This window comes from Globicephala melas, chromosome 11 (genome assembly GCF_963455315.2).
Source record: "Globicephala melas chromosome 11, mGloMel1.2, whole genome shotgun sequence".
In the NCBI taxonomy this organism is placed as follows: domain Eukaryota; kingdom Metazoa; phylum Chordata; class Mammalia; order Artiodactyla; family Delphinidae; genus Globicephala; species Globicephala melas.
This window is the reverse complement of record NC_083324.2, coordinates 78262735-78282747: the sequence shown is the minus strand read 5'-3', so window position 1 is coordinate 78282747 and position 20013 is coordinate 78262735. Positions and strand designations below refer to the sequence as shown.

The following is a 20013-nucleotide window of genomic DNA, read 5'->3' as shown; positions in this document are numbered from 1 at the left end:
AAATGTTACTTAATCGGAGCCCTCCAAAAATCACTCGGAGCCTAAAATTCTACACTCCAAAACTCTTTCTTTTTTCTTTGTTGATTTTTAATTTATTTTAAAGATCATATTGCATCTGAACAGGTGGCTTTTGCCCAAAAGGTAAAGATATTTTGTCCTGACCCAGATGGGTGTTTTAGGAATAGCCACAAAGAATCTGAACTGTGCTATGTGGTGCAAGAGAAGCACATTTTAAGAACACTGACATTCTAAAAAGTTATTTTGTGTGAACACTTCCTTATTTTGTTGTTATTTTAAAAATTTTAATGACCAAGCGCTTCTTTTTTTCTTTAGTTTTAGCTTCTGTGAGGAATGGTTTATGAGTATATGCTGACCCACCCAAACAAGCGGAAAGCTCCTGGGGTTGGGGGTGAAATATATAATCAAGTAAGAGTGTTTGAAATATTGACCCAGGGCTCTTTTTTGAGGGAGCAGGTGAGAGTGTATATATCTTAAGGCCTCCAGAGAAGAAGTATATTTATTACATGGAATGTAGGTATTTTATCTAAGGCTATCGGTAAGGCACATAGTAGGTCAAGTTCAATAGGACTCGGTGCTTTCACTGCCGAGGGCCCAGGTTCGATCCCTGGTGGGGAACTAAGATCCCATGGCGAGGCCAAAAAAAAAAAAAAAATTAAAAGCTCAACTTCAGAGATTTTTAAAACTCTATAAGTGACCCTTTCTAAATTCCTCTTGATCCCAAAATAAAGTTTAGACCTTGGAACCAATGAATGTCCTAAAGCAAGCACTATCATTGCATTGCAGCTGCTCCGATGATACAGGTTTTTCTCATAAATATACAGTGTCGTTTTTTAATCCGATACAAAACTGCAGTCGTGACCGTTAATAGGGAGTCTTCTCAGCCTGGTGAACACAGGCTTGTAGAGAATCTGTTTTGTGTGTTTGGGTAGCTTTGCCTAGTTCTTACATTAAGGCAGTTTTTCAAGTGAGAAAACTGAATCTCCAAACGTTGCTAAAAGCCACCCAGAAGGTCCTGTCAGCATCCTGCCCCTGGCTGCAGGCACTCGGCCCTCCCCGCCAGCCCCTGGTCATCCAGACAGAAAATTTCAGAAAGCAAGCATGAAAAGCATCTTTGTCTCAGCTGTATCTGCCTTTTACTGAGTGACAGTGAGGCTGCAAACCTCATACCTCAAGTACTGGCCCTAAAAAGGTGTGTGCAGGTGACCAGCCCAACTCATAAAGCCAATACTTCAGGAGAGAAGGGCTAAAAGACTTTTATTAAAAAGAAAAAAGAAAAAGACAAAAAAACCCTTCCTCGTCAATTGGGCATGACTTTTATTTATTTTTTTAATCTTTTTTTCTTTGCAGTTTTTTAAAATTGAAGTATAGTTGGTGTACAATATTATATGTTACAGGTGTACAGTATAGTGCTTCACAATTTTTAAAGGTTATACTCCATTTATAGTTATTATAAAATATTGGCTATATTCCCCATGTGGTACAATATATCCTTGTAGCTTATTTTATACATAATAGTTTGTACCTCTTAATCCCCTACTCCTGTGTTGCCCCTCCCCCTTCCTTCTCCCTGCTCGTAATCACTAGTTTGTTCTCTATACCTGTGAGAGGCATGACTTTTTTTTTTTTTTTTTTTTGCTGTACCCGGGCCTCTCACTGTTGTGGCCTCTCCTGTTGCAACGCGCAGGCCCAGAGACCATGGCTCATGGGCCCAGCCGCTCCGCGGCACGTGGGATCCTCCCGGACCGGGGCACAAACCCGCGTCCCCTGCATCAGCAGGCGGACTCCCAACCACTGCGCCACCAGGGAAGCCTGAGAGGCATGACTTTTAAATGTTCTCCTGTCTGACTGAAATTTTTCTATCCACCGCCTGGGCAGAAAGATGCAAAATCAATTTTGGGAAATTCTGAGTGGGGGTCATTTGGCTTCCTGAGAGCAGGCTGGGCCGGGAGAGGGGGACAGGTCACTTGGCTCTACTTGTGCCCCTGAGGACCAGAGCACGAGCATCTCTCAGTCAGAGGGGTTCCGGGTCAGCCACTTGGACTGTGTTTCAGCCCCGGGGTGAGAGAGGCGTTGTTCGTGGCACCGAGCAGTGTGGAGAAGGGCTGCCTTGAACAGGGGTCCTCCTCCCCGCTCCTGTCCTTGGGCTCGTCTTGCAGCGCAGCCCCTTGCAAGGACCAGTGCGTGAATGTGGCCAAGAAATAAACAATAAACCAAACCAAAGGTCAAATACTGCTTACCAGGAAAACCATGAGACTGCCTTCATGACATCTTTCCTTTCTTATCTTTGGTGCCCAGATATCAGCTTGCAGTGTAAAAGGGCAGATTGGGGTATTGGGAAGCCCAGGTGTGCCCGGTATCTGGGGCTTGCGGGCTGGCAGGTTGACTCGAGAGGCCTTGTTTTCTCGCTGTTGTATACAGATGACACCTGGGCCTCATCTTCACAACCTGCAGAAGCAGGAATATATTTTAAACTTGTGGGAAGACCTCTCAGCAGGCTGTCAGCGTGAGGCTGTGTTTTTGGCATTGACAGGGAGTGGAACCAGGAAATGATAGCCTTTTGGAGCTGAAGGTGGAGAGGACCTTTAAGGACATCCGTTCTGACCACCTGCTCCTTTCTATGCTTATCTGTAAAATGGGAATGTTACGAGTGTCTGCCTCTAGGGTGGTTGTGAGAACCGCCTCAGAAGTAATTTCTGTAAAGCACTTAGAAACGTGCGTGGCACTGAGTAAACCCTTGATAACATTCACAGCCATTATTTTTGTTGTCCATGGATGAGAAGACTGGGGTCCAGAGAGGTAAAATGCCTTGCCTGAGGTCTCCCAGCTGCCGCCCCAGCAGAACTGGGACTGGAGTCCAAGTCCACTGTGCTCTTCTGGCATCCTTGGTCTAGCTGCAACTGAGAGCTCAGATTCATGTGCCCCTAATAGAACATGGCATGTGGAACGGTTTTGGTTTTGTTATGGCTACACAAGCATGCTCGGTGTCACTGCCTTTGTGCTTGATGCCCTGTTTGAGTTAAAAGTTCAGTGAGGCTTCCTCTGTGTGTGCGTGCGTGTGTGTGTGCGTGCGTACATGTATGTGTGCGTGCATGCATGCGTGTGTGGTGGCCCTGCTACATAATTTAGTGTTCTCCTTTGCATTAGTGTATTAGCATGTTTCCACTTTTAACCTTTCACCCACTGATCCAGGCATTTAAAATGCTTTAAACTCAATAATGTTTCCATCAATAGCCTTAGAGGTATGGGAAATAATTGGAATGACATTTTTAATGGGCTCCTGTTTCTCAGCCCTCTGTGTTACACAAACCCAGCCAGCGCTGGCAGAGGGGGGCTTGTTGGCCGTTTCGCCCCTGGTCTGAGGTTGGGAAGAGTTGGGAGTGAAGTTTCGGGGTGCCAGAGGACCTTTTAAAGCACAGAGAGTGGTTTTTGTGCTGGAAAGGTAGAGTTGCTTTTTTAGGGCAGTCTTTATTTTTTTCTTATTAATGGGCGAGGTAAATCCAGGAGCTGATCCCTGCTGCCTCCTGATGGCTTCGAGAAAGCTTAGGGCCAAATTTCTGGGGACCTTTAGCCAACAAGTTGGACTTTCTTGAATGAGGTTTTGTGGATCAGCCTCATTCCGACTCCTTTGCCTTCAATATATATTTTTGGTTGTCCTCTCCTGCTTCTGTTTTAGGTCACCGTTCTATTTTATGTGCCGTATTGTGTGTCTCCGAAATTTGTTTTTGGAACACAGTTTTAAAAAATCAAATTGAACGTTGTCTTTTCTGTTTGTAAAGTTGTGAGGTCCTGCTGGGGAGGGGACCTCTCTGTGCCCCAGGTTTAGCCTCTTCATCGATAAAACAGGGAAATGGACATTATCTTAATGAGACGTGTAACGTGGGAGTGAGCACAGCTGCCTGAAAGAAGGTTGCACGGTTTGGAATGGTTTCACCTGCTACGATGAGGGGCGTAGGGATGGAAAAATGCTGGAATCTCAAACTTTTTGCTTTAATCAGAGTCCCAGGTCCTATTCTCTTAGAATCATGTTCAGAGAGCATTTGTTAAGCATTCGTCTGCGGTTATTAAATATTATAGCTGCTTGCAGTATTCGCTTATCAAATAGGCATTTATGAGAGACCTACAACGTGCCCAGCACTGGGACGGACCCCAGGGAGAGAGAGGGGACATGCACAGGGGAATGAATGAGGGCAGAGGACAAGCTGAGGGTCAGGTGACAGTGCAGTACTGGCTCCCCTGCTTAATCATGTCTGCATTTATCAAGTGCTTGCCGAGCACGGGCCGTTTCTGGGCACTGTTGCAGGCAGTGGGTTGAAGTTAAGATGAGTGAGATCCCCACTTTCTTAGAACTTACATTCCAGTGAAGGGAGAGTTTAAAAACGAGGAAGGACAAACCCCATAAAGCTGTCTACTTACCAAGGGTGAATTTTATGGTGTGTAAATTACACCTCAATAAAGGTTAAAAAAGAAAAAACCCTCGGCCCTCATTGGCCTTTGGGTTTGCCGCAGGGCAGCTGACCCTCACTCTCCCGCGCCTCTTGGGTGTGCACTGGGGCTGCTCGCTGACATGTATATGTGACCTCAGAACCTGATCTCCGGGTTTTGCGGTATCTGTGGACGTGCACAGGGCGGTGAGATGTGTGGCTCACCCAACGAGATGTCCCCGGATGAAGGGGAACCCGGCGACACTCTGCCTTCCTGGTCCAGCTCCTTCCGTGAGCAAGTGGCTTTTTGCCGTCTGTTTAGTGCCACGTTCTTGCATCTTTGTGCCTTTTTGTCAATGACTTGGCTGCTTATAAAATGGCCCTCACGCATGGTGCTAGGCCGCCGCCTCGGGGTCCTGAGCATGGGGAGGCCGGGAGGGGCCTGGCGGAGAACAGAAGCGTGTTAGAAGGGCTTCCTTCAGGTGCGAGCCCCAGGTTCAGTGTTCACACTTCAACAGCCTGCGTTCCATACAGCGTCTTTCAACAGGAACACACGTAAACCAAGGTTACATGTTGATTGGTTGATGGAAATGGACCAGAGGCCTTTAGGAACCTAACCCCTAGGAGCAGGGGTCCTTTGTCGCTGGGATCACGGTAACTTCCAGAACAGAACGACTGGGAGTAACAAGAATTGACTGGATATGCAGGGCCAGACCAAGGACATCTGTCCAGCCCATATGCCAAACGGCTGTCCTCATTAAAAAAAAAAAGGGGGATTATTCTTCCAGCAGTTACAGGCTGATGCTCTGTTGTGTTAACTCCTGTGTCAATAGCTGTTCCCCTTAATTCAGGGTACAACTTCTTGTGTAGGACAGCATTACTTCACATACCATTTTTGTGGGTGTTATATATCTGACTTGGGGCTAATTGAGACAACACAGCTGCGTTGTGGTCTTTGTTGCTGCGCACGGGCTTTTCTCTAGTTGTGGCGAGCGGGGGCTTCGTTGTGGTGCGCGGTGTGGTGCGGTGGCTTCTCTTGTTGCAGAGCACGGGCTCTAGGCGCGCGGGCTTCAGTAGCTGTGGCTCGAGGGCTCTAGAGTGCAGGCTCAGTAGTTGTGGCGCACGGGCTTAGTTGCTCTGCGGCATGTGAGATCTTCCCGGACTAGGGCTTGAACCCGTGTCCCCTGCATTGGCAGGTGGATTCTCAACCACTGCGCCACCAGGGAAGCCCACAGCTTTTTTTTTTAAATTGAAGTGTAGTTGATTTACAATGTTGTTTCAGGTGTACAGCAAAGTGATTTAGTTATACATATATATATATCTTTATATATTCTTTTTCAGATTCTTTTCCATTATAGGTTATTACAAGATATTGAGTATATTCCCTGTGCTGTACAGTAGGTCCTTGTTGATCTGTTTTATATATAGTAGTGTGTATCTGCTAATCCCAAACTCCTAATTTATACCCCTCTCCCTGGCTTTCCCCTTTGGTAACCATAAGTTTGTTTTCTAGGTCTAGAAACACAGCTTTTTAATTTGTTTAAAACAGACTTTCTGCCTGTTGCATTTTGTGCTTTTAACCAATTAAAGAAGCCAGTGGCATTCTTAGTTTTATCTTGTCTATGTTTTCCACTAGTATATCCCTGTGATTTTTTTTTGTGCCCTTTGTTAACTGCCATCTTCCAAAATCTTTTTCAATAAAAAGAAAGGATGCAAAAAAAAAAAAGTCCACACATCTGTATACACTTTCACAGTGAGCCCGTTTTATTTGGCCAAGCTTTTCAGTGTTAAACATTAGGGGTAGCCCTGTGGGAAACAGTAATGAAAAGCACTAGTATGTATAGGAAGTTTTTATTATATAACCACTTATCTCTACGTTGACATCAGTAAACGAAAGGTTGACCTACATGTTTTCTGTGTCACTATACTCTGAATACTTTCATGTACTCTGAATATTTTTGTGCCTTGGTCTTTATGTTCCTGTAACAACCATTAGATTAACAGAGCTAAGAAAGTGATTTAAATAGTATTTAATAAGTTGTAGCTCTTATACTAAATAAGTCAGAAGGAGAAAGACTAATACCATATAGTATTGCTTATATGTGGAATCTACAATATACAAGTGAACTTATTTACAAAACAGAAACAGACTCACAGACGTAGAAAACAAATTTATGGTTACCAAAGGGGATATATTAGGAGTTTGGGATTAGCTGATACAAACTACTTTGTATAAAATAGATAAACAACAAGGTCCTACTGTAGAGCACAGGTAACTATATTCAATATCCTGTAATAAACTATAATGGAAAAGAATTTGAAAAAGTATATATGTGTATGTATATGTTTATATATGTGTATATGTATATCGCTGAATCACTTTGCTATACACCAGAAACTAATACAATATTGTAAATCAACTATACTTCAATTAAAAAAAATTAGAAAAGAAAGTTGTAGCTCTTGTCAAGTGGCATAAACACAATCCAAGTTATAATGTCAGTGTAAAATGAAATAAATTCCGAGTGTAGAAATGCATGGGAAAAGCTCTCAGAGAACTGACCCCATACATGTGGAGAGAGGAAAACCAAGACCGTAAGGTGAATATTTGGTTTTTAACTTTACGTATTTCTGAATTGTTTCACTTTTTAAAAAGTATGTTTCTCTTGAAGTTAAAATAAAAACTGACCTAAAACATAAGTTGATTAAATGAAATGAATTCTCTGGAGGACACAGACAGTGACTGGCCAGAGAGGCCTGCTTTGCGAGGCTGGTGAAGGTGGGGCTCCCAGGCTGGGCTACGTGTGGGCTGCTCTGGGGAGCTTGACGACTCCCTGATGCCCCTGAGGGGCAGGGTTGATTGGCTGGGGCAGCCCAGGCGTCGAGATTCTAGAAGCTCCCCCAGGGGTTCGAATGTGCTCTACGCACGGGATTCTGATGTCTCTTAGGAATGGACTCTGGCCAACTTCAGGAGGCCGTCTGCGGTTCATACAGGTGATGGGGTCTGTGCTCCAGGGCAAGGCTGTGGGAACCCCAGCAGAAAACTCTGGAAGGCACTCAGGGCTAACCAGCTCTTCCTCCATCCCTGCTCAAGATTCAGAGCCCAGTAGAGGGGGTCTGATGGGCTGGGGAGAGGGTCTGCTCCCTGTATCCTCCTGGGAGGGCCGTGGTCACCACAGTGACACCCTCACAACACACAGCTGGGGAGAGTTGTCTCCTCTGGAAGTCCTGGTATGTTGGGAAGGGGCAAAGGGGTACTGTTCAGCCAGAACCCCACAGAGGTCCACTTCAGCCCACCAGCTTAAAAGACGAGTGTGTTTCCTGAATGAAACTGAAGGAGAGATTGTGCCTTGAGCATGTACAGCGTTTGGTGGAGGGGCTGGAAGGCATCATCCAACCATTTCTCTGCTGCTTCTGCCACAGTCCAGTGCGTTTCCTCCACACCCACAGTGCACCCTTCACATCTTTTTGTTTAGAGGAGAACCAGTAACGCTACTGATGAGATGTCCCCAGGGGCCTCCCAGAAAAGACCTGGGGTCTGGCCGCCCCTCACCTGGCCTCCGCACCTGCTCCAGAACCGTGTGGGGGCGCTTCTCAGCCCCAGCTGCACGTCAGAAACATCTGGGGAGCTTTAAACAATGCTAACAGCTGGGCCATCGCCACCCAGACCAGCTGGAGTAGCACAAGTATCCCGCCTTTAGAGACACGGGAAGTGAGGCTCCAGGTGTAAGACCACGGCTCCTGGTTGCGAGGTGGGCAAATGCAGAGGCAGCGTCTGAACCTAGGCAGTCGGTTCTTGAGTCCAAGCTTCGAATCCTGCACCTTGTAGTCTCTCCCCTGCAGGCTGAACTGCAAGAGGACTGAGCTGCCTACTAATAACCAAGTGACGACCTCAGTTCTTCCACAGCACAACCGAGATTTGAAAGGCAGCTTTCGAAATAAACAGACCAACAGAGTGGAGTGTTATGTCCTGCCCCCCAGTAGGGCGTATGTGAAATTAGCAGCTGGAATTCTCTGTTTCTGAGGCTCAGGCCTCAGAAACTTTGCGGGCTGCCGCCCACGGTGCAGTTAGCCAGCGTGCTGGGGAACCTCGGCGAGGTCCTAAGTTCTGGAAACCTCTGGAAGGCTGTGACCTTCATCTTCTGTTAGTTTCTGACTTCACCAATGCTGGGGACTAAGAACCAACTTGATAAACACTTGAATGAATGAATGAATGAATGGCAGACAGATTTGCACCCTTTGCTGGTGAGCTCTCGGCCGGCCGAGCACACCTTGTTGTATTCCATCTGCAGCGAGTACAAGTCTAGATGCCATCCAGGACTTGGGATTGTTTCTTTTGCTTTTAGTGCAGGTATTGGGAGGGATGTCATTCAAGAAAATGGGAAAAAAACAAATGGTGCTAACTTGTGCTCTAGGTGAAACCCTTCATTGGAGAGGCCTGTGGGTCTGAGATGTGAAAGGCGTGGCCCGAGGGCTGGTAGCAGGCTTTGCTTGTTTCTTTTGATGTGGACAAGAAGCTAACGTGGAACTTTTTCCCTCTATTTCACAGGTCACCGCCAAGACTGCCTTCCTATTTATTTTACCTCAGTATAATGTTAGCGTGCCTACAGCAGGTAAGAAAAGCACTGGTCTCTATCTTTCCCGGGCCCTGGTAACCCCCAAGTTCTTGGAAAACGTCCTTTTCCTGTGTACGTGTATGATCATTTTAGATACTTAGACTCAGCATCCAACTCCCTGTTGCTGTGAAGATGCAGCTTCGGGCCACGTCTAGCCCTCAGCCCGAGGCTCTGCAAGCTTGAGGTTCTCGGGTCCACCTCCAGGAACTGGGCATCGCCGGTGCCCTCACGGTGAATAAAGGTGGAATGTTCTTCACTGAGGCCAGCCCTCCCCTCTTCATTCTGCAGTGGACAGGAGAGTTGTCTGGACTTGGAGGTCAGATTCCTTTCCTGGCCTGGCTCCACCAGCGGCTAGCTGAAGGTCGCTGGGGCCAAATCCCTCAACCCATGGTCTCTGCAGGACGTGGCCGGAGTCTTTCCTGTACTCTCCTGCCCCTGCAGTCCCTGTAGCCAGGCTCTGGGGGAAGTCACCCCTCTGGGACAGCCAACTCGGCCCTTCATCTAGAATCAGAGCGAGGGACGCTGGCAGGAGAGGGACAAAACTCCACACTCGTGAAGGAAGAGACAGGAAATGCCATGGCCAGCGCCGTAGTCAGGAGACTAGGCAACACCAGCTCATCCCCAGGCACACGCCAGCCTGGCAGGCACACACACTGTCTTGTTTGATGCTGTGTGGTCCAAGGTCAAATTCAGCCTTCTCTACTCCTGTCTCTTGAAAATCCTAATAACTAGGACACCTCTAGACCCAGCTGTACTTATGATTTACGGATTTAAATTTTTCTTTAAGTTTTTTTTGGTTTAAAAAAAAATTGGGGTAAAATACACATACCATTTACTATCTTAGTCATTTTTAAGTGTACAGTGACATTGAAGTACCTTCACTGTGTTGGGCTGCCATCACCACCATCCATCTCTAGAACTGTTTCCATCTTGCAAAACTGAACTCTACCTCTTAAACAATAACCCCCACTCTCCCCTCCCCCACCCGCTGGCAACGGCCATTCTACTTTGTCTCTATACATTTGACTCTTCTAGGGCCTCATATAAGTGGAATCATATAGTATTTGTCCTTTTGTGACTAGCTGCAGTTTATTTTTAAATAAACATTTTCCAGAGTATATTTATGACTCTCACAGGAAATTTCTAAAATACAGCTAAACATGAGAAGATAAAAATCACACATGACCCCATCACCCAAAAACTGCAGTTAGCATTTTGGAATCTTGAGTCATAAGCAGTTCTTTGCTGTTAGCAGATGGTGAACCCTTTACCACGTCCTTCAGTATTCTTCCGTTCGGTAAGACATTCTGAAAAGCTACAGAGTATTAATAGGGATTACTACAGTTACTTACTCAACCCATATTGTTGGATATTTCTAGCTTTTATAGTGCTACAGTAAACATTCTTGTGACTTCCTGCATTCATGATTATTTTTTAGGATAAATTCCTATTACTGGAATTTCTGGGTCGAGTAGTATGTACATTTTAAAGGTTTTATATACGTACTGCCAAAATACCCTCGGTCATCTTCTTATGACCCATAAATCCTGTTTTTTGGTAAATATAAAATGCATAGGCTTCTTTTTTTAATGCCAAAATGCCAGTTTATTAATTGATAAAGAGATAGCCACCTATCAAAGGTTGTGCTCGTATTTTCATTACATTTCTGACCAAAGTCAATTTCCTTTTATTAATTTTTAAAATAAAAAAAATTTTTTTGGCCACGCCATGTGGCACGTGGGATCCTAGTTTCCTGACCAGGGATTGAACTCGTGCCCCCTGCAGTGGAAGCGCGGAGTCGTAACCCACTGGACCGCCAGGGAAGTCCCTGGATTTAGAGGGGATGCGAGATCATAGCCCAGCACTGCTTTGTTAGCTACCAGGAGGAAGTGTTGTCCTGGGGACCATGGCAGTTGAAGTACATGTGAGCGGGACATGCCTTTATTGTAGGAAAGGCCTGTTTGTAAAGCCAGATCATGACCAGAGGGTTGATTTTTTTTTTTTTTTTAGTTTGAAAAAAGACTTTCCCAGAGAAATTGGGAGACAAGTGATATCCTAAACGCTTCCCTCTCACGTAGCGTGAAACAAAGGCTTCACGTGAAGCTCCAGGGCTGCGGCCAAAGCTTCTGAGCAGGAGTGTCCCCCCAAGTTCCTATCATGCCCTCAATTTGTTTGTTTTAACTAATTAATTAATTGATTAATACAGACATATTTGTGTGCCTGCTGTGTGTCAGGCCTGGACTATAAAGTAATTATAAAACATGTCTGATCTGTGACTCACGGAACTTACTGTTTATTAGGGAGAGAATAGATAATACACAGCAAACAATAAATAATTATAGTTGTGATAAGGGTAGTGAAGGAAATATACAAGGTTGTGTGGTAAGGAAAAATCAAAGGGTGATGACCAGGTGTTTCTGGGAAACTGCCTTCTGAACCGAGCGTGTGTGCAGGTGGTGTAGGGGGGTTTAGGGAGGGGGTCTGGGCAGAAGAAAGAACGTTCCAGGCACAGGGATCGGCATGTGCGGAGGCCTCAAGTGAGGCACAGACACCTTGGCGCACGCTAGTCACTGAAGGAAGGCCAGTGTGACAGGAGCCTGCAAGGTTCGGCATTTGTCTAGGGTGGGGCGATGCAAGTCTACCCCTAGAATCCTCCTCCAGGCCAGAAGAAGGCCTGGGTAGAGGTGAAGGGACATAAAATCCATACTGAAAGAGAGGATCAACTGTTGCTACGGAGCCTGACTTCTATTTAAATCTTGCCATTAGGGGCTGTTTGAAATAGGACAAGCAAATCATCCAGAGAGACGGTGCAGTCAGAGTAGCCTGTTTAATTTTGTTTTGAGCGCCTTGATCACCAAACCCAGGGTGGTGATGTTTGGTTTATAAGTTGCAGAGGAGGGCAGATTTCTCACGGGAAAGAAGCGGTTCATAACCGAGGCCCGTGGAGGTTGCGAATTTAAAGCCCTCCGCCCACAAATCGCTTTAAGGCTGCAGGTGCCTGGGAATGGATCCTGTTTGTATAACCAGGGTCAATTCTGATTTCTAAGCTTCTTCTTTAAGTGGCCTGTAACTCGTTCAACTCAGTGTTTAAAATGTGAATTTTAGGAGAGCAGTAACGGTTTTCATACAGCGTGATCTACTGTTTCTAAATCCCTCATCCTCCCTCAGCAGAGGTTTTCAAGTTCTATAGAAAATAGCCAGTGGGAATGCTGATGAGGTTTTTTACCTGTTTCCTTTCCTCCCTCTCCTTCTCTCCTGTCTTCTTCCCGGCTCCCAGCACATGCCTATAGGCCAGTGGTGACAAACATACCACAAGGTGAGTGGCTTAAACAACAGAAATGTAACGTATTGTACAAGTCCAAGATCAAGGTGTCAGCAGGGCCATGCTCCCTGGCTTGTGGCAGCGGGACACCAATCTTTACCCTGTGTCCATGGTAGCCTCTGCGTCCCGTTTCCCCTTTCTAAAGGGACACCAGTCATATTGGATTAGGACCCATTCTACTCTACTATGGCCTCATCTTAACTCTTTACATCTGCAATAACCCTAACTCCAAATAAGCTCACATTCTGAAGTGCTGGAGGTTAGGAACTCATGGGAGTTTTGTGGGGACATGGTTCAACTCATAGTACTAGCTGTAAATATATGATTCTCTCACATTATAATAGCTAGTTAAGAAGATTAAGCTCCGTTCAGAGAGATGAACTCAAAGAGGAGATGGGCACAGTTCTTGCAGTCAGAAGTTGTGCATCTTGGGGCAGTGCCAGCGTCCTTGGGGTTTTCTTTAAGGTCAACAGCGATGAAGCAGGAAATGTTTTTTTTTTATTTATAAATTTTAATTAATTAATTAATTAATTTTTGGCTGCATTGGGTCTTCGTTGCTGTGCGCGGGCTTTCTCTAGCTGCGGCGAGCGGGGGCTACTCTTTGTTGCGGTGCACGGGCTTCTCATTGTGGTGGCTTCTCTTGTTCTGGAGCACAGGCTCTAGGTGTGCGGGCTTCAGTAGTTGTGGCACGTGGGCCCAGTAGTTGTGGCTCACGGGCTCTAGAGCACAGGCTCAGTAGTTGTGGTGCACGGGCTTAGTTGCTCCGCGGCATGTGGGATCTTCCTGGACCAGGGCTCGAACCCGTGTCCCCTGCATTGGCAGGCGGATTCTTAACCACTGCACCACCAGAAAGGTCCCTAAGCAGGAAATGTTCTTGTCACCACATCCTGTCTCTCATTCCCACCTGTTAGGGTTGCCAGACTTAGCAAATGAAAAATCCAAGACCACCTGTTAAATTGGCATTTCAGATAAACAGCAGGTACTTTTTTTAGTGTAAGTATATCTCAAAGTATATGTGGGGCATAATTATACTAGAAAAGTATTCTCTGTTTGTCTGGAATTCAAGGTTCACTGACTGTCCTGTATTTTATCTGCAACCATACACCCAGCCCAGCTCCGGCAAGGAATAAAATGTCATGTGTCTGGTCTTGCCATTACACTCCAAGTCTTTCTGATTCAAATACCACAGAGTATCTGCTATGGCCAGAAGTATATAGACTGTAAAAGGTCAGCAAAGAATAGAGGCTTGAGTCTTCCCACAGACAGACTCATGGCCTGCTGGCTCCCCTTCTGATGTAGAACAGGTGACCCCAGACAGGCTAAAATGTACCAGGTTCTTTTGAGTTGTGCTACTAGTTTGCTGAGTTGTCTTGGGCAAACTGTGTAGCGTCTGGGTCTCCATCCCCACCTGTCAAATCGAGGGTGGAGGTCGCTGTGTCAACCCCAGCGATTCCTTAAGACAGGAGTCCAGGAGGCACTTGCTACGCAGGTTGTCCACAAACCAGCATCACCTGGGAACTTGTTAGAAACACAGACTCCAGGCCCCACTTCAGACCTTCTGCACCGGAACCTTCATGGTAACGAGATCCCCAGGTATTTGAAGTGCTGCTGCCCTGGGTGAAAAGCTCTAAGTAGACTTGCGGATGACCCTGTGCTTCCAACCCCAAAGGTAAGAGAGGGAAACCCTGTAAATCCAGTAACTCATTTGCATCTTTCTGTTCTCGTCCAGTTTTGGTTTTGCTATAACTGTTGCGTCTAGGAGCGGGGGAGGGGGTGCCGTCACTGGGTGGATTTGGTTTCCAGCTGGGCCGCTGCTGCCCAGAAGTCATGGGCACCTAGAGCGAGACGGCTGGGCGCGAGGGGCCTCTTGGAGAGAAGGGTTGGTTTCACAGTAAGCAAAGGGGACAAGGACCCATCCCCTGGCTCTGTTGGTCCGGGTGGTTTTATCACCACCAGCTGCTGTGTAGCATTTAGCAGCTGGAGATGAAAAGCCCGGGACCCTCCCACACCATAGCGTGGCCCTTGTTCTCACAGCCCGTCCAAGATGAGACACACGGCCCCATCAAAACAACCTCAGACAGATGGTTTTCGGTTTTTTTTTTTTTTTTTTGCTGTAAGCGGGCCTGTCACTGTTGTGGCCTCTCCCGTTGCGGAGCACAGGCTCCGGACGCGCAGGCTCGGCGGCCATGGCTTACAAGCCCAGCCACTCCACGGCACGTGGGATCTTCCCAGACCGGGGCACGAACCCGTGTCCCCTGCATTGGCAGGTGGATTCTCAACCACTGCGCCACCAGGGAAGCCCAGACAGATGGTTTTAAAGCCTTATTCAGCGAAGGCCTTTGTCCAGGGCTCAGAGTGTGTTTTGTTCCCTTGCTAGCTGGTGGGAGTTAGTCTTGTCTTGTCCTTGTATCATGTACTCGGAAGATTGGCATCACATATCAAACCGAGCCCCTGTTTGTAAGATGAGCTTGTGGGGGACAAAAAGGGAAGAGACAGGTGGACGACAGGGGCTCCGGAGGAGGAAACCTGACTTGATTACAGACGAAAGCTGCCCAACCCGGACCTGTGGTCTGTCCAGCTACAGGAGACTTGAGACTCAAAGAGCCTGGCCTTGTCCTTTTATACCAAGGGAGAGAGTTGCTGGACATTCCCAAGGATACAGCAGTAAGGGCAGAGGAGGGGGCTGGGCCCCTCACACCCCGTGCAGCACCAGGACCCAGGGTAGCTGTGGGAAGGTTGGGTTGCCAAACGGGCTGGTGGGCATGGCCCAGGGGACCCAACGAGGAAGACAGAGATCTGGGTCCATCCTGGGCCCTCGGACCACACAGCGGCCAGGATCCCCTTTGGCCCTAAGGTCCTGTCCATATGGATAAGAGAAAATAAACCAGAGTCTTCACTGCCGTCACTGTATTGGCTGGCATCTGAGGAAGAGTGGGGCTTATAGCCAGACCTGGACTTGATCTTTTATTTTATCAGTAAGCAGAAACTACTTATTAAACTTCTTAGTCTGTTCAGGCTGCTATAACAAAATACTGCAGACTGGGTGGCTTATAAACAGAAATTTACTTCTCACAGTTCTGGAAGCTGGACGTCTGAGATCAGGGTGCAGCCTGGTCAGGTGGTGAGGACCCTCTTCCAGGTCACAGACTTCTTGCTGTGTCCTTACGTGGTGGGCGGGTAAGGGAGCTCTCTGGAGCCTCTTTTTTTTTTTTTTTTTTTTGCGGTACGCGGGCCTCTCACTGTTGTGGCCTCTCCTGTTGCGGAGCACAGGCTCCGGACGCGCAGGCTCAGCGGCCATGGCTCACGGGCCCACCCGCTCCGCGGCATGTGGGATCTTCCCAGACCGGGGCACGAACCCGTGTCCCCTGCATTGGCAGGCGGACTCTCAACCACTGCGCCACCAGGGACGCCCTGGAGGCTCTTTTATAAGGGCACTAAGTCCATGCCTGAGGGCTCGCTCCATGCTTATGGTTTATAAACACCTCCCCAAAGGCCCCACCCACTAACACCATCATCTTTGGGGGTTAGGATTCCAACGTGTGAACTTGGCAGGGGACACAAACATTCAGACCATAGCAGTTATTATTTAAGTATAACAGTCGTGCAGGAAAGTGGAGGCACTGTAAGAGGTCACCTCCAGGTAACAGCACCTCGGAAGTGTGTCCCCTTCCCGCCTAGACTTGATTTCTGTCCAGTCCCCTGTTACAGCCCGGAGAATTTATCCCACGTGGAGCTTCTAGAGGTTTCAGCAAGAACCACTGAGTTGAGTCACTGTGGCTAATTGTTAACCAGCTGAAGCTGACCAAGCCGGTAGCATCTCTGAACGGCTGCCTCCCCTCCCCTGCACTCCCATTTCTCCTGATCAAATCTTTTCTTCTCCTGTCTAGCCAGGATCATGTTTTTTCCTTACTCGGTTGTTCTTACTGAAATAGTGTTTTGTCCTTAATTTAACAATGAACTTGTTGATGTTATTTTTATCCAAGTTAAAAAAAAAAGGCTGTGACTTTAGACATTTTTTGGTATGTGATCTCGAGGAGCTGTTTCCTCTTTATGGCTCTCAGTGAATTAACGGAAAGTTCACACTTTCCGCCTCGCAGGTGCTCTTCACGCGCTGCATGTTGTCTGCCCAGGCCGGTTGTAAGGCGAAGCCTCAGACTTAGAAACAGCCGTGGGGCTGAGTGTGGGCCTGGCACCAGGAATTACTGAGATATTTCTTTCTTGAAGGCCACAGGCCGGGTTATATTAGCCTTATAAAAAGGAATGGTACATCAGGAAAACTACGTAGAGGCTGGGCACTCTTATTTCCAAATTCTCTTTAGTGCATCTCTCATTTTTGCTACATCTCTCATTTTTTGCTACATTTTTACATCATAAAAATATCCTTGTCTTCCTACCTTCTATAAAACTGGAGAAAATAGATTACAAATCATGCAGTCTGGGGTTAAAATGGTAGCTCTGCAGATTCTTTAATTCTCCGGGCAGCCTGAGAGAGGGAGGGAGGGAGGGAGTGTGTGTGTGTGTGTGTGTGTGTGTGTGTGTGTGTGTGTGTCTGTCTGTCTCTGTGTGTGTGTCTGTGTGTATTAGTTTGCTAGGGCTGCCATGATAAAGTACCACAGACTAGGCGGTTTATACAATAGTAAAGCACACACATTCTTAAGGGCACAGTGTGATGAATTTTTACATGTGTGCGCACCAGGTGGGGAGACAGCGCTCCCGACCTTCTCAGGCCCCTGCAGTCAACACCCCCTCCCAAAGCAACCGCTCTTCTGTTTTCACGTTTCCTGCTTAGTTTTACCTGTTCTTGCCCTTCAGTTCTCCCTGATTTTTAAAAATGGCTCCACTGTTTATATCAGTACATGGGTCAGAATCCCCTGGGGAATTTAAGCACAGATCCCTGGGTCATGCCCAAGTTCCTGATTCACTGGTCCTGGGGTGGACATACATGCAGCAGTGTGCACCCCTGGGATCCACGGAGAGGCTGGCACTGTGGTCCACAGCCACAGCTTGTTACAACTGCGTGTTATAAGCCCCCGTGTTTATAACTCTGGTCTGTTTACCCGGTCCTCCCTAGATGAAAACTTCTTGGGTTGTTTCCATCAGTTTATTGTCAAAAACCATGCTGCTGTGCGCAACCTTGTGCATGTGTCATTTTGAACGTGGCAGGTACGGCTGTGTGATAAATTCCCAGAAGTGGAATTGCCACATCCAAGGGCTGATGTGTTTGTAATCACGATGGAAATTACCAAATTGCCCTTCCGAAGAGGTGGTCCATTTTGCATCCCACCAGCAGTGTGAGAGCCTCTTTCCCCGCAGCCTCAGCAAGAGTGTGTGTCAAGCTTTGGATTGCTGCCAATCTGATAGGGATGACGTGGTATCTCATTGTAGTTGTAGCTCATTTCTCTTCTTTTTCTTTTTTTTAAACAGCATGTTACAGAGAAGAGTGGCATTTTTTTTTAATAATTTTATTTATTTATGGCTGCGTTGGGTCTTCGTTGCTGCGCGCGGGCTTTCTTTAGTTGCGGAGAGCAGGGGCTACTCTTCGTCATGGTGCGCGGGCTTCTCACTGCGGTGGCTTCTCTTGTCGTGGAGCATGGGCTCTAGGCACACGCGCTTCTGTAGTTGTGGCACGTGGGCTCAGTAGTTGTGGTGCACGGCCTTAGTTGCTCCACAGCATGTGGGATCTTCCCCGACCAGGGCTCGAACCCACGCCCCCTGCATTGGCAGGAGGATTCTTAACCACTCTGCCACCGGGGAAGTCCGGCATATTTTTTTTAAATATATATTTTATTTTATTTGTTATTTATTATTTTTGGCTGCCTCGGGTCTTAGTTGCGGCACACGGGTTTCTCTCTAGTTGTGGTGCGCAGGCTCCATAGCGCGTGGGCTCTGTAGTTTGAGGTACGCAGGCTCTCTAGTTGAGGCGTGTGGGCTCTAGAGCACAGGCTCAGTACTTGTGGTGCACGGGCTTAGTTGCTCCGCAGCATGTGGGATCTTCCTGGACCAGGGCTGGAATCTGTGTCCCCTGCACTGGCAGGTGGATTCTTTTTTTTTAAAAAAACATCTTTATTGGAGTATAATTGCTCTACACTGGTGTGTTAGTTTCTGCTTTATAACAAAGTGAATCAGCCATACATATACATATATCCCCTTATCTCTTCCCTCTTGCGTCTCCCTCCCACCCTCCCTATCCCACCCCTCTAGGTGGTCACAAAGCACCGAGCTGATCTCCCTGTGCTGTGTGGCTGCTTCCCACTAGCTATTGATTTTACATTTGGTAGTGTATATATGTCCATGCCACTCTCTCACTTCATCCCAGCTTACCCCCACTGTGCCACCGGGTAAGTCTGGCATATTTTAAAAAAATACTTATTTGTTTGTTTGTTTATTATTTTTGGCTGCATTGGGTCTTAGTTGTGGCACGTGGGATCTTCATCGTGGCATGTGGTGTCTTTCATTGTGGCATGTGGAATCTTTCGTTGCAGCACGTGGGCTCTTCGTTGCGGCATGTAGGCTTCTCTCTAGTTGTGTTGTGTGGGTTTTCTCTCTCTAGTTGCAGCGCGTGGGCTCCAGAGCTCATGGGTTCTGTAGTTGTGGCACGTGGGCTCCAGAGCATGTGGGCTCTGTAGGTTGAGGTATGCAGGCTCTCTAGTTGAGGCGTGCGGGCTCAGTAGTTGTGGCGTGCGAGCTTAGTTGCTCCGCTGCATGTGGGATCTTAGTTCTCGGACCAGATATCCAACCCCTGTCCCCTGCATTGGAAGGTGGATTCTTTACCACTGGACCACCAGGGAAGTCCCTTCATTTCTCTTCTGTGTGAGATTGAGCATCCTTTTAAATGTATAAGGGCCATCTGTGTTTCTCTGTGAACTGTCCGTTCATACCCTTTGCCCATTCTTCTGTTGCGTTTGTTATCTCTTCATGCTTAGGTTCTAGGTGCTCTTCATACATTAGCGAGATTAGCCTTTGTTTATGATCCGAATTGTAAACATTTTCCCCTTGGTCATCACTTGCCTTTTGATTTTGCTTATGGTATTTTTTCATACCTAAGTTCTGGATTTGTATATATTGTAAAAGATTCAAGATAATGGGAAAACAGAGTTGGCCAAAAGCACAAAAAGCAATAGAAAGTAACTTTTACAAATCCAGGTTTGCAGGGCTTAGGAAGAAAGCCGGGAGAGAAAGGAGGCATCCACATTGTGCAGTGATGCTTTTTAAGCCACCAGGTTTTCGGACAAAGGCAGAAGCCTCGTTGGCAGGTGCCCAGACTTTAAGGGGATGTAAAGAGCAGATGGAGCGTCAGCCACAGGTGGCCACGGGCCAGCTGAGGTCCCGGGGAGGAGGTCAGAGACTGCACAGCTGTATCCGGACAAGATGGGACCTGTGAAGGCATGCGGGAGAAGCTGCTTACAGGTGACACCAGGGGAAACAAGAAAATGTCTATTAGTCATAGGAAACAAAACAGGAGGCCAGGGCTTCCCTGGTGGCACAGTGGTTGAGGGTCCGCCTGGCGATGCAGGGGACACGGGTTTGTGTCCCGGTCCGGAAGGATCCCACATGCCGCGGAGCGGCTGGGCCCGTGAGCCATGGCCGCTGAGCCTGCGTGTCCGGAGCCTGTGCTCCGCAACGGGAGACGCCA

General features: G+C 47.4%; 1 protein-coding gene across 3 annotated transcripts in view; it reads left to right on the top strand.

The window, feature by feature from the left end:
* Nucleotides 1–20013, top strand: part of TRAM2 (translocation associated membrane protein 2) — a 74964-nt gene that overhangs the window by 29950 nt on the left and 25001 nt on the right. For all 3 annotated transcript variants that reach the window (XR_009565697.1, XM_030870487.2, XM_030870485.2), the window contains exon 2: nucleotides 8992–9055. Coding sequence is in view for 2 of the 3 variants with exons in the window: in XM_030870487.2 (XP_030726347.2) it covers nucleotides 8992–9055 (64 nt within the window). In the remaining variant the exon portion in view is untranslated. The remainder of the gene's footprint in view (nucleotides 1–8991; nucleotides 9056–20013) is intronic.